Source organism: Rutidosis leptorrhynchoides, chromosome 6 (genome assembly GCF_046630445.1).
Source record: "Rutidosis leptorrhynchoides isolate AG116_Rl617_1_P2 chromosome 6, CSIRO_AGI_Rlap_v1, whole genome shotgun sequence".
Classification (NCBI taxonomy): Eukaryota; Viridiplantae; Streptophyta; class Magnoliopsida; order Asterales; family Asteraceae; genus Rutidosis; species Rutidosis leptorrhynchoides.
Window position 1 is genome coordinate 288,215,878 of NC_092338.1, and position 13,596 is coordinate 288,229,473.

Here is a 13,596-nt window from a genome sequence, read left to right on the forward strand (position 1 = left end):
TACTGTAGAGACTGATGCTTCAGGAATAGGGTTGGGTGCTGTGTTATTGCAAGAAGGGCTCCCATTGGCTTATCTTAGTAAGACATTATCTCCTAGACACCAAGCTTTGTCTACATATGAGAAGGAGTTTCTGGCAGTCATCATGGCTTTGGACAAATGGAGGGGGTACTTATTGGATAGGCATTTCAAAATAAAGACTGATCACATCAGCTTGAAGTTTTTGCTGGACCAGAGAATTTCTACTCCTATTCAGATGAAGTATCTTCCTAAATTGCTAGGGTTTGACTATGAAATCTTGTATAAGAAAGGAAGTGAGAATATAGTAGCTGATGCCTTATCTAGGGTAGAAGGTATGGGTCAATTGTACCAAGTTTGTGTGACTTCAGTATATGGTGACTTACTAGAAGAGATTAAGCAAAGTGTGTTGACTGATGTTGACTTGCAACAACTCAGGGTCAAACTGCAGGCTGGAGAGCTGCAATCCAAACATTATGCAATGCAAGATGGAATACTGACAAGGAAAGGTAAATGGGTGGTGGGGTCTGATCCAGTATTGAGGAACAAATTAGTGACACATTTTCACAATGATCCAGTAGGAGGGCACTCTGGTATTAATGCTACTACAAAAAGATTGACTAGTGGGTTGTATTGGAGAAAAATGAAGAAGCATGTGAAAGAATTTGTAAATGGCTGTGATGTTTGTATGAAGAATAAGGCTGATCTTACTCAGTATCCTGGCTTATTGCAGCCTTTACCAATACCCCAGAGGATTTGGAGTGAGATCTCTATGGATTTCATAGAAGGCTTGCCTCTGTCACTTGGTAAAAGTGTCATTTTGGTGGTGGTTGATAGACTGAGCAAGTATGCCCATTTCATGGCTTTGGCACATCCTTTTACAGCCTTGCAGGTGGCTCAAATTTTCCTTGACACCATTTATAGACTGCACTGACTACCCAAGGTTATATTCAGTGATAGGGATAAGGTTTTCGTTAGCAAATTCTGGCAGGAGTTGTTTAAAAGGTTGAAGGTTCAGTTGTGCTTATCTACTGCCTATCATCCCCAAACGGATGGGCAAACTGAGATTGTCAACAAGTGTGTGGAAGGTTATCTTAGATGTATGACTGGGGAGAAACCTAAAGAGTGGGCAAACTGGTTGGCATTGGCTGAATATTGGTACAATACTAGTTACCATACAGCCATTAATATTACCCCATATGAAGTTGTGTATGGACAAAAACCTATGGACCCCATATTGTACACGGAAGGATAAAGCATGGTGGATGCAGTGGACAGGTCACTTACTGCTAGAATGGAGGTTATAGCCATGCTAAAGTTTCATTTGGGAATTGCTCAAGAGAGGATGAAACACTATGCAGATAAGGGGAGAACAGATAAAGAGTATGCCATTGGTCAATGGGTTTATGTCAAGTTGCAGCCATACAGACAAATGACCTTGAGACAACACACTTTCCACAAATTGTCACCTAAATTCTATGGCCCTTTTCAAATTGTGGAATGAATTGGAGCTGTAGCATACAAGCTAGAATTACCACCAACATCTCAAGTTCATCCTGTGTTTCACATTTCACAGCTCAAGTTGCATAAGGGATCATCTCCAACTCACTCTGGAACTATGCCATTAATGGATCATACTGCAGTGATTGCACCAGAGCCACTTCAGGTTTTGGACAGGAAATTGACAAAAAGGGGTAATGCTGCAGCTGTGAGTTTGTTGATTCACTGGTCTGATGGTAGGCCTGAAGATGCTACCTGGGAAATTGCAGAAGATTTAGCTCGACGATTTCCAAACTTTCCAATTGTTTGAACCCTAATTCTTGTGGACAATAATTTCTTTAAGAAGGGGGGATTGTTAGGGTCTGTTAAGTAGCTGTTAAATACCACGTGGGAGGCACGTGGTCTGTCAAATGAAAGGACCGTGCGTGGCACGTGGAGTAGCTGAATAATGGATTAAATGGGAGGCACGTGCAAAGCACGTGCATCTTCCCCAATTCTGCAATTGAGCTGTTGTGATTCAGTTAGCTTAAATAGGATGTCAGTTTCTGTTAGTGGCAGTTATCGATTTGTAATTGTACTCTCTCTTTCCCAATTGTAACCCTAGACTTCGTCTTGTGTAATAAAAGTTCAACTCCATTGCTGTTCTATAGCTCCAGCTTTCAGGTTGAATTTTATCTGTTTAACTGCGATTGATAATCCAGGTTGAACATAACAGACGGCAAGGTAGCATACGAATTATGGCATCTTGACAAGAAATTGCATCTACCAATATGTTTGCACTATTTATATTGACAAACAGCAACATTATAAGCACAGTATTTGAAGCGCTACCGATCATTTTCAATTTTGTTTATAACTTAAATAGAGCTTATTATACAAGGTTGAAAAGATTAATGATGTTTTTATTTTTTTTGTGTGGCAAGTGGTCTAATTTATAGTGAAACTACAGTGTTGATTGGAAAGTGAAATGGCATGATACGTGTCCCCGTTTGTAATGTCTAGGATGACTGGTAAAGCATGTGATTGATATATGAAATCACCAACATAATGTCTTGAAGAAATTTGATTACACATTAGTGTAAGATGTGTAACATGTGAATTGTAGTTTATGTATGATTTTATTTATAATTTTAATGCCTATTGTGAAGCTTGTGATGATATGAAATTACCAAAAAAGTGAAAAGGTGTGGCGAATCTACAATGAAAATTCAATGGAGTTTTAAATTTTTTTTCAAAAGATAATTATGTTTGAAGGGTAATTTAATGGTTATTTACCTTTTAAAAAAATCATAAAATTTAAAAATATATAGAGTTCTATAGTTGAATTTATTGGTGTCCTGTACAATTTAAAGAATAAAATGTATAAAAAAAATTTCCCACTAGTGGGCACCTCATATACTCTACATTCGCCTCCATGAATGTTTTAGGATCACTGTGATTTGCATGAAACCGTGACATGCTCTTATTCGATTTTTAGTTAAGTTTATTGTTCTTTTTTCTCGAAAGGACACTATGTTCTCTACTCTCTAGTAAATGTTTGTTTCAAATATGCAAGCAATTTTTGTGTTGTAAGTTGTAACCATAAGTAAAATGTGATCGCTTAAATTTATTGGTTTCTTATGACTTATAAAACATGTGAACATATTACATACGCAGTGCAATTACCAACAAAATGTCTATGAAATCATAACAACACCTTTAGCTAAGTTGTGCAAAATGTGTGTCGCAATTAGCGTGATTTTATCAAGTGATAAGTAGAAAGAATAATGTGATAAAATCACATGATATGGTATGTTCATAATTTTGTCTTCTGTCCAGCGTAAAAAAAACACTCAGAATTATTTAAAAAGTGCATGCTAGTGAGGGAGATAATGTGACCCAATTTAAATCAGTGCAGCAATATACATGCGACCATGAAACTTAAATATTATTAAAATCAATAAAACAAGATAGTATGATTATACAAGGTCATATGATATGAGAATATTTTATATATCTGATCCTCAAAAGAAATAGCATGAATGAATGAAAAAAGAAAAGAAAAAAAAAAACATATCATACAGGTAGACACCATCTCATTTACAGGGATGGCATGTAGGTGTCATATTTACAGAGTATGTCTCAAAAACAAGGAAACTTTTTACATGTGTAAAAGAAAGTTCATTTTCTTTGAAAGTCAAAATGCACTCACCCATCACGATTTTCTACACGAAGATATAGATAAAGTTCAGCCCAGGACTTAACCCATAACCCAAAGGTCATAAGGGCACCTCGATACCGTCAGGCCAGTGGCATTTTGGTTAAAAAAAAAGTTCCTTAACATAAACATATGTTTAAAGTAAAATATATTTGATAACCACAAAATGGACCAATTTTGTAGATACTTTGTTCTCATAGATTTAGCAACACAACGTATACATAAACATAACCTCTAAATAAACTAATTTAGGAATGGTCTCGTAGGTCCATCTCTTATTTTCTTGATCCGTACCAGTTTTCTTCTTGTACCAGTTTTCTTCTTGTATGACGAGGATTTAGATCTACAGTCTAGCAGACATTCCTCCGGCAACCACAATAGTCTCGCCAGTTATATACGAAGCATCATCGGAGGCCAAGAAAGCGGTGGCTGCCGCCATATCATCCGTTGTCCCGAGCCTCTTGAGCGGTGTTTTTCCCAAAATGGAGTCTCTCTGACAGCACAAAAGACATGTAGTTTAATAAAGATGTTTACTATGTAAAACTAAAGACACGAACACATAGAAGTTAAAGTAAAGACACTTACAATAGTATCGTTATCAGTTATAAAACTAGCAAAGTGTGTAGGTACAGTCCCTGGTGCCACACAGTTCACACGAGTATGTGGGGCCATCTCAGTTGCAAGCGCCTATACAAATATCAAGAATGCTCGAATCATTTAATTGGTAAAATGTTAGATTTATATTCTTTTAGGGCATTTAGCATTTACATGTATAACAAATATTTGCTGACTGTATTCGGCATGAATCCTACATAACATTTTTTAAAAGGTAGATGCAATAGCAGTAAGCACTAATGATTAATGAACATAAGAATAAAAAAGTAAGTTACCTTGGTAAGACCAAGGAGGGCAGTCTTTGTGACGCCATACATGGCCATGCCAGATGGAGGTTGATAAGCACTGATAGAAGATATGAAAACAATAGATGATCCTTTGGTTAAATAAGGAGATGCATCCTGAAAAAAACATTTGAAGGGCGTAAAATAAAACTTAAAAGTCACAAAATAACTCATTCTGTTGCAGTGAATTTGATGTTTAAGTGAATGTTACATCATTTTGGGCTAATATTCTGCAGCAGCATGATCGATGTAAATATATTTAAAAAAAAAGGCCCAAATATTGTATACAGCCCTTAAATTCCCTGTTGAAACATGTTGATAAAGAGCATGAGTTTTACCTGAAGAAGCAATATAGAGGTTTTGACATTGATTTCCCAAAGCTTGTCAAGGGCCGATTCCTGGCTGTCAAGAATGGCGTCAACTGACGGATTTGCAGCAGCGTTCGACACTACCACATCTATTTTACCGTATTTCTGTATCCATAAATATCGAGATGAAGCAACTTAATAGATTTGAAAAAGAAGCATGTGCATACATATATAAAAATATGGAGGCGAATTAAAGTTTGAAGTTACACAGAGAATAAAAATTAAAATAAGAATGATAATAATAATAATGTAAAATGACCTGAACAGTTTGTTGAATGAGATTCCTTCTTTGTTGTTGATTAGAAACATGGCATACCAATCCCAACACATCGATTCCTTGTGCTTTGAGCTTTTCGACTGCCTCATCCACATTTCTCTGCAAAAAATAAAATGATCTCAAATATCTACTCTAAATTCAACCAATTCAGATATCGTGATTCCAATGAAAATCAATCATATTATGTTTATAATTGCAATACATCGTCAATAGATTAATAATTCATGTTATCAAAGAAACTAGTCCTTCCATTCAATTCAATTCAATTCAATTCAACTCAACCAATGATTAAATTAAAGCAACAAAAAATTAGATAATTATCAAAATCATTAACAATTTATAAAAACAAGGTCGAGAATTAGGGTTTAGGGCAAACGAAGAAGAAGAGGAAGAAAAACAGACCTGTCTGCGAGAAGAGATGACAACAGAGGCACCTTCAAGACCTAGTCGGTGAGCGATACTGAAACCTATCCCTTGAGTTGAAGCTGTTATCACTGCTACTTTACCTTCAAATCTTCTCCCAATTTTAGAACTACTTGTATTATTATTATTATTATTATTATTATTATTATTATTATTATTATTATTATTATTATTATTCTCCATTGCCGATTTCTTCTTGTTCTCTTGCTCTCATCGATAAACTGTTAAATCGATCGGTAGATCATATATAAATACATCAAGTTGTAAATATTTTATTGTCTTTTTTATCTTAGACGGAGTAAAATGCTAGATTTAGTAGCCGTCCGAAACAATGAATGTGCAAATTTAAACTACTGTATGATTTTTAATTTCTTTTTTTTTTTTTTAAATAAACTAAAAGTCATACTCAGTTAGTATAAAACTAGTTGTGGAGCCCCTCGCTTTGCGCCGGGGCTCCGTTTTGAATGCGAGTTAAAAAAAAAAAAAGACTTGATCTATTTTGTAAAAAAGAATTTGTTTCGACATTTAACATTGAAGGGTTGTTCCTTTTGTGAAAATTGCTTCTTTTAGCGTTCTTTTTTTTAAGTTAGTTGATCTATTTTGTAAAAAAAGAATGTTTTTCGACATCTAATAGTTGATTTTTTTGTAAAAAAGAATTTTTTCGACATCTTTTGGTAGCATTGAAGGGTTGTTCCTTTTATGAAAGTTGCCTCTTTTATCGTTGAGGAAAAAAAATAGTTGATTTTTTTGTAAAAAAGAATTTGTTCGACATTTTTTGGTAACATTGAAGGGTTGGTTCTTTTACGAAAGTTGCTTCTTTTATCGTTGGAGACCCAAAAAAGTGAAATGACGAAAATACCCTTGATTACTATTGATGAATAGTGCTACAGTGTTTTGTCTTTTAGATAGTATAGTAATATTAGACTTATGGGTGACAATGAATCGAATATGGATCGAGTGATACCGTATTCATATTAATTTAGTTTCTTTTCATCCATATTCATATCTATCTACTTTCTGTTCATCTATCCATACTCATATCCACTGGATTAAGCGAGTTAATAGATATCCACTGGATATTAAAAGATTGTTATAATATTTTCTAATATGCGATGAAAACAAAAATGTAGTATAACAAAAATAAGTATAACATGACATAATTAAAATCTTTCTACAACATGTGTAATCTTTGTCGATAAAACACAATATGTTGAATTTACTATTAGTTATTGGTCCATCAATATCTATCACGAAGCGGGTGGATCCGATTGATATCCACTTGATAGGGTGGTCATTCTCATTCCTAATTAGGCTGTGTTTGATAAAACTGAATGATATAGCGCTTAATGATTTATAATCTAAATACTTCAAAGTCTCTGAATGAAGCTGTCGTTACGGGTGCTCTCGTAATGTAAATCTTGGTTGTCGTGAAACTCATATAGTATTATTGAATGGGTACGAGTTCGATAGCGCGAAGGATACTGTATTTTCCCTGTCGGGAAATGTGTTTGTGGAAATTGTCAGTGGATTATTCCACTTTAAGGATGATTGTGAGGCGGGGAGTGCCGGTTTCGGTTGCCTCACATAAAGGCGCGCAGATGTTGTTTGTTTGTGTGAGTGTGTTCCCTAGTGATGTGACCCGTTAGTTGCATCTAAATGTCGAGGCCATCCTTAACGGACGGTCTAGGTAGGAGGATTCCCCAGGCGTAGTGGATATTATTGTGGGTCTTGCGGTAAATTGTGAATTTGTTGTGATGATAATTCGTTGTTGACGGGATTCTAGTATACAAATAGTTTCCATGCTAGTACTAGGAAACCGTCTTGCGTGGTTGCGTTGTAGGGTTTAGAGGAGAGACCATGTGTCGAGTGTTGATGTTTTGTCTAACTCGTGGCGTATTATTGTCGTCCTGGATTAATCCAGAGACTGATGGTCGTGTGCGGATCGATTGATGGGATAGGTTTGTGTCCCTAGTATGATTATTTGGTGATACCGAAAATTTTTCGTTGAAGGAATGACCCGGTGGTGGAGACGGGGGAAGTGGTTCTGGGTCGAGAACATTCGTGATTGACCGTTTGAGTGACGTGTTTATGAACCGATGAAGTATAGAGTTTTAATGAGGCATGAATCCTTCTCGATTTGGATTAATGCAAGACATGGTTCACGACGTAGTGGATCTAGTAGGTCGCATTGGGTGATGTAGTTATGGATGTAGCTTGTTGCGAGTTGTAGCCGAGAGAACTTGAGGGAAAATATGGTGTTTTCTGTATTTCCTAAATGGGGATTTTGGACGTTGAGCGTATGAGATACCGCTGGTTGCGGTACAGCATGCTAGTGTATTATTAGCGTGTGTGATGACCCGGAAATTTCTGACCAAATTTAAACTTAATCTTTGTATGATTAACATTTCCGACACGATAAGCAAAGTCTGTAATATTGAGTCACGACAGTTTTGGAACTATATTCATATAATCAATTATTCTTTGACTGTTCTCTATGATTCACGAACAATATATATATATAACTTAATGTGCATATATATATATATATATATATATATATATATATATATATATATATATATGTGTGTGTGTGTGTGTGTGTGTGTGTGTGTGATTTCAAGTTATTTAGTAAACGATAGTAACATTCGTTTGTTAATTCGATTGATATTTAGATAAGTGAACTAAAACGTTTAAAATAAACAAGTAAAACACTAATTTGCTACAGTATTTTCGAATTGCTACAGTACCCAAAATGCTACATTGTTTTCGAAAATCACTATTTGCTACAGTAAAAATTGAGTTTGCTACAGTAACTTTGCTACAGGAAAACACTATTTCAAAATAAAAAAAATGTATATATGTATATGTATATACTACGAGACGATAATTTATAGAAGTAAATGACCAAAACACTCAAATGTATAAGTTATACCTCGAGTGGTATAGTTTATGGATGATTTAAGACTATATTTTGACAAAGGTACGATTCTCGAAACGTAAAGTACAAGTCTTCTCAGTATACGAAAGGACGTTCGAAAAACCGGAACCGGGACATAAGTCGAGTGACGACGTACGACTTATTGGAACGAAAATTACAAGTCAATTATGCACGTGAATTTAATATAATATATAATTAATTAATTTAAATTATATATATTATATTTATATTTTATTATGTCGACAAATGTTAGGACAAAAACATGTGGGCTGGAAAGATAGGGCCATGCGAACGCATGGCCTGTGGCCTTCAAACCCATGCGATCGTATGGGAGGTCTGGCTAGGCGAGGTCTATAAATTTCATCGATTTCTGCTCAGTTTACACACATATATATTCATGTTACTCCGTATTTATATTTTTATTATTATTATTATTATTATTATTATTATTATTATTATTATTATTAAGATTAATATTATTATTAATCTAATTATTATTAGTATTATACCTAAAATACTACGACGAGGTCATGAGCGTGTCACTTTCAAAATATGTTTTCAAGCGGGATAGAGCTAAGGAAATTATGGGTTATTGCCAAGGAGGTTATGGGTAATGTTCGGGGGTATATTTATGAATCAAACATAGTGTTTATCATCTCCGTTGTGTCTACGTACTTTCCTACAATATTGAATCTCAATATTGATACGTTGAGATCTACGGTTATTTGGTAATCCGAGTTTCGATCACATTTTGGTGAACGACTTTATATGCTGCTAAAGTATGAGTTTCATAAGATCCCTTTTACTCTCTACATTTTTGGGCTGAGAATACATGCAAATGCTTTGTTAACCGATATACAATATTTATATGCGTGAGTTTCATTTGCCCTTTTTACCCTTTACATTTTTGGGCTGAGAATACATGCAAATGCTTTATTAACTGATTTGCAATATTTATATGTGTGAGTTTCATATGATCCCTTTTACCCTTTACATTTTTGGGCTGAGAATACATGCAAATGCTTTAATAACTGTTTTACAATAATTATAAAGTGTGAGTTTCATTGATTCCTTTTTAATTGCTTTTGCAATATATATTTTTAGGCTAAGAATACATGCACTTTATTTTAAACGCGATGGATACAAGTACATACTAAATTCTACACTGAGTTTGAACCGAAAATCCCTTAGCTTTGGTAACTGTTAACTGCCAGTTATAAGAACTGGTGGGCGCGAGTAGTAGTATATGGATCCATAGGGCTTGATATCCCCGTCCGAGCTAGAGCACTAGCCTTTTAACGGACGTATACTATTTGAGAAGCGTACACATTGGTTTGCGTGTATTATTAAGATAATTATACAAAGGGTACAAATTATATATACGTTAAGTTTAGTTACCAGGGTGCTCAATTTTGTAGAATATTTTGATAAACGTTTCTGGATGAAACAACTGAAATCTTGTGATCCACCTTTATATACAGATTATGCGAAACATACAAACTATGAACTCACCAACCTTTGTGTTGACACTTGTTAGCATGTTTATTCTCAGGTTTCCTAGAAGTCTTCCGCTGTTTGCTTATATGATAGACAAGCTATGTGCATGGAGTCTTACATGGCATATTTTTCAAAAAAACGTTGCATTCACCAAATCATCACCATGTATCTTATTTTGACTGCATTGTCAACGGAAGTACTGTTGTAAACTATTATTTACAGTGATTGTCTATATGTAGAAATCATCAGATGTCGAAAACCTTTGATTTAAATATTCATATTTGGTTTGCCTTTTCAAAAGAATGCAATGTTTATAAAACGTATCATATAGAGGTCAAATACCTCGCAATGAAATCAATGAATGACGTGTTCGTCCATATGGATTTGGATCGATCGTCACAGTTGGTATCAGAGCGTTGGTCCTAGTGAACCAGGTCTTGCATGAGTGTGTCTAACTGGTTATTGTTAGGATGCATTAGTGAGTCTGGACTATGACCGTATATGTTTTTATCAAGTTTTGCTTACCATTTATCGTCGGAAATTACTTGCTTATCATTCCTAAGTCTAGACACGTCTTACTGCATTTACTGCATAGATAGTGTACCGACAAAATTCATATCTTAGCATATCTGTTACTGTAAACTTTTCCTGACATCTTTCGAAAATTTCTCCGTAATTTACGGGATTTTTGTATTATATATACATATGTAAATTATGTATTGAGGAGTACCAATCTAAATTCTATAATCTATCTTATATCAAAAATCAATTCCCTGATTATACAAGATGGATCACGTATCTAGTTCAAATTTCTTAAATTCCGACAGCTATTCCGATATGGATATCACCTGAACTCCGAAGACAGTGTAACCGGAATGGATCAACCAATTAGCCATCATCTATTCTGGATGAATTGGGGATGGGTTCGTAGCTTACTTAGTCATTGGAGACAAGAAGAAGGCGATCCCTTCCATCCACCACATTGCCCTCTTGGCGAAGAACCTGAAGCACTTACCGGCGAACCTGTTCGTAATACCATTTTCTCTCTCATTTCCAGAGTATCTAGTCATGATTATATATTATCTCACATTCTAAATCTTATTCGTCCGCTCGTCCGAACCACCGATCATCCCGGTATAATAGAAGAAGTCAACGAGCTTCGCGCTCGGGTAGTGGCTTTGGAGAATATGGTGCGAAGGTTACAAACACCAGTAGCAGCACCAGCAGCATAACCAGTACCACCATCATCAACAACAACAGTACCATTACCACCACCAACAACCACATCCGCATCCCACACCTCAATATCACATCTAAAAACTGTACTTCGGATATCAACATCATACGCACCGTAGATACCAAGGAGTGCCAACAACAATAAATGATGAAGTACTGATTCATAACTTCATCGAAGTAATATTCTACGGTGATTATGTAATCTCTAAAATCTTAGAGATTATTTATCCCAGTTCTAACCGTAATTCAGATAAATAGAAGGAAGAATAGAAACCCTGACAAGAATGATGCGTAAGGTACAAGCTAGACTTGTTTTACCAACAGCATCAATAGTACCCTTAGCCTCACCAGCACAGTTAGTGCAGTCAACATCATTAGAATCATTAGCACCTCTAACATCACAAGCTCCGCCGGTTCAAGAAAGCACCGTGGATATTATTACAAGTCAACAACGCGTATATTTGTATCAACGAGTTATGAAATATTAACCCATTCCCTCTGAAGAATTTATATGTATATCTTATATATATTTTAAAACCATCATAAATCTTTTCGTACTAAGCTATTAAGTATGAATTGAAAAAGGGTAAATACTACTCGGTTAAATTCATATTACTAATATGCTATGATGTACATCCTTCGTTAATGACTTAACCATCGTTAACTAAAATCTCTGTTTCCAACTCAATGAATTCCATTTCATAATAAACTAAGTATATTATTCAATTATATGGTTGATTTTATACTTTCATCTTCGATGTATTCGAAACTTTCTAGAAAACATCATTCGTACCTTGTGAAGTTAGCAAGAGTTCCATGAGCACCAACATGATTCACTGAGAAAATATCAATAAAACCGAGTATTGATTACATTAGTGAAATACTCCGTAAAGATTATTAAATCTTTAATGTTTTAGAGATTATTCATTTATAATTCGAGTCAAAAATCAAATGAGCTTAATATGATATTAACTCATCAAATCTGTATTACATTTGAAGGAAATATACATACATATATTTTCATACAGACAGTAATAAAAATTCTTTTGTACAAAATATTACCTGTGAAATCTTTAACGGGTAGGTAATTCACGGGAAATATATAAGTTCACAATTAATATATTATACTGTACATTCTTCAACTTTGATTCAAAAATTATTAACTATGCTCACAGCGATATACAATCATTTCCATACAAATTCAATTACATATTCTGATATTGACGGATCAGAATCCAAGTCAAGATTTAATGGGTGACATCATTCTTAGATCTCTACATCTTTCAAAGCTATACTTTGACTTCAAAAATGTGAAAGATCCTTTAGCATTGTTATTACTGAAAATAACCTTGTAATTTCTTTTCAAAGTATCCAGTATTATCAACCGTTCAACCTATCAACGACGACCTTTCAGACTTGTAATTTTGGCATATACGTTTTTGTTATCGGGGAATCTTTCATGTTCCACCACATTAGCAGTAAATTTACCAACAACTTCATTGATCTTTGACCTTCCGAAAAATCCTTATACTCATTGAAACCATATCATGTACTCATCCACATCTTGTAACGGCAATTGCTATACCAACTATCGGGAATTAGCAAGCAGTATTTTGAAATCTTGCAGCACGTCTACGCCAATAGTTATATGTGTTCATATAATGTATACCTCCTGGACTTACATACTTCGAATGTGAGGTTTCCGAAAAAACACCCCAAACTACGAAACTAGTTCTCCGAATTTTGGAAAAATGTTGATGAAGCAGCAAAAACTGTAAACGACCTTAACAGTCAAAAGTTTGGTAATAAAGAATAGTATGGTGGTAAAGCTGAGAAAAAGAGAAGGTTTGGAACTGAAAAACGGATTGAGTAAAGTATGAAAGAGGCTGTGAATAAATCACAAAGACTGAACCTGCCTTCAAAGAATCCAAATGATTCAGTGACTGCTGAAACCATTAGTAAGAACCTTACTTCTTATTCTAAACCTTCACAGACAGATTTTCGGCATCATCCTCTGATATTAGAAATTCTAAGATATCATCGTATCTTTCATTATAAATATCCTCCATATTTCTGGAGATAATTCCATAATCATTCTTATCGGAAATCAATTTTCTCCTTACGATATCTGTGTTACACCATAACAGAAACTATTTTAGTTTCTAAATTCTGAAAATTTCAAGTTTAAAATATAAATTTTTTGAAGTAATGTTGGGAATTGAAGCATGAGTTATTATAATATAATG

At 34.7% G+C, this 13,596-nt stretch overlaps 1 protein-coding gene across 2 annotated transcripts; it reads right to left on the minus strand.

The window, feature by feature from the left end:
- Positions 1-3,687: 3,687 nt before the first annotated feature.
- Positions 3,688-5,997, minus strand: LOC139853088 (tropinone reductase-like 3). 2 transcript variants are annotated; one of them, XM_071842452.1, is made up of 7 exons: positions 5,841-5,992; positions 5,659-5,795; positions 5,239-5,355; positions 4,950-5,084; positions 4,603-4,728; positions 4,298-4,399; positions 3,688-4,205 (listed from the first exon to the last, which is right to left on the minus strand). In XM_071842452.1, the coding sequence occupies exons 1-7, from the start codon at positions 5,860-5,862 to the stop codon at positions 4,056-4,058; spliced, it is 789 nt and encodes a 262-aa protein (XP_071698553.1). In that variant the 5' UTR covers positions 5,863-5,992; the 3' UTR covers positions 3,688-4,055. The 2 variants fall into 2 exon arrangements, with proteins under 2 accessions (XP_071698553.1, XP_071698552.1); XM_071842451.1 differs by having other exon boundaries at positions 3,690-4,205; positions 5,838-5,997.
- Between the last annotated feature and the right edge of the window lie 7,599 nt (positions 5,998-13,596).

What these genes read in the sequence shown, in the direction of transcription:
- LOC139853088 (XM_071842451.1), bottom strand. Translation starts at nt 5,862, where the DNA reads ATGGAGAATAATAATAATAATAATA. An exon ending in TCATCTCTTCTCGCAGACAG is followed by an intron (nt 5,356 to 5,658) that starts GTCTGTTTTTCT and finishes TATTTTTTGCAG; the next exon opens with AGAAATGTGGATGAGGCAGT. An exon ending in TCATTCAACAAACTGTTCAG is followed by an intron (nt 5,085 to 5,238) that starts GTCATTTTACAT and finishes TTATGGATACAG; the next exon opens with AAATACGGTAAAATAGATGT.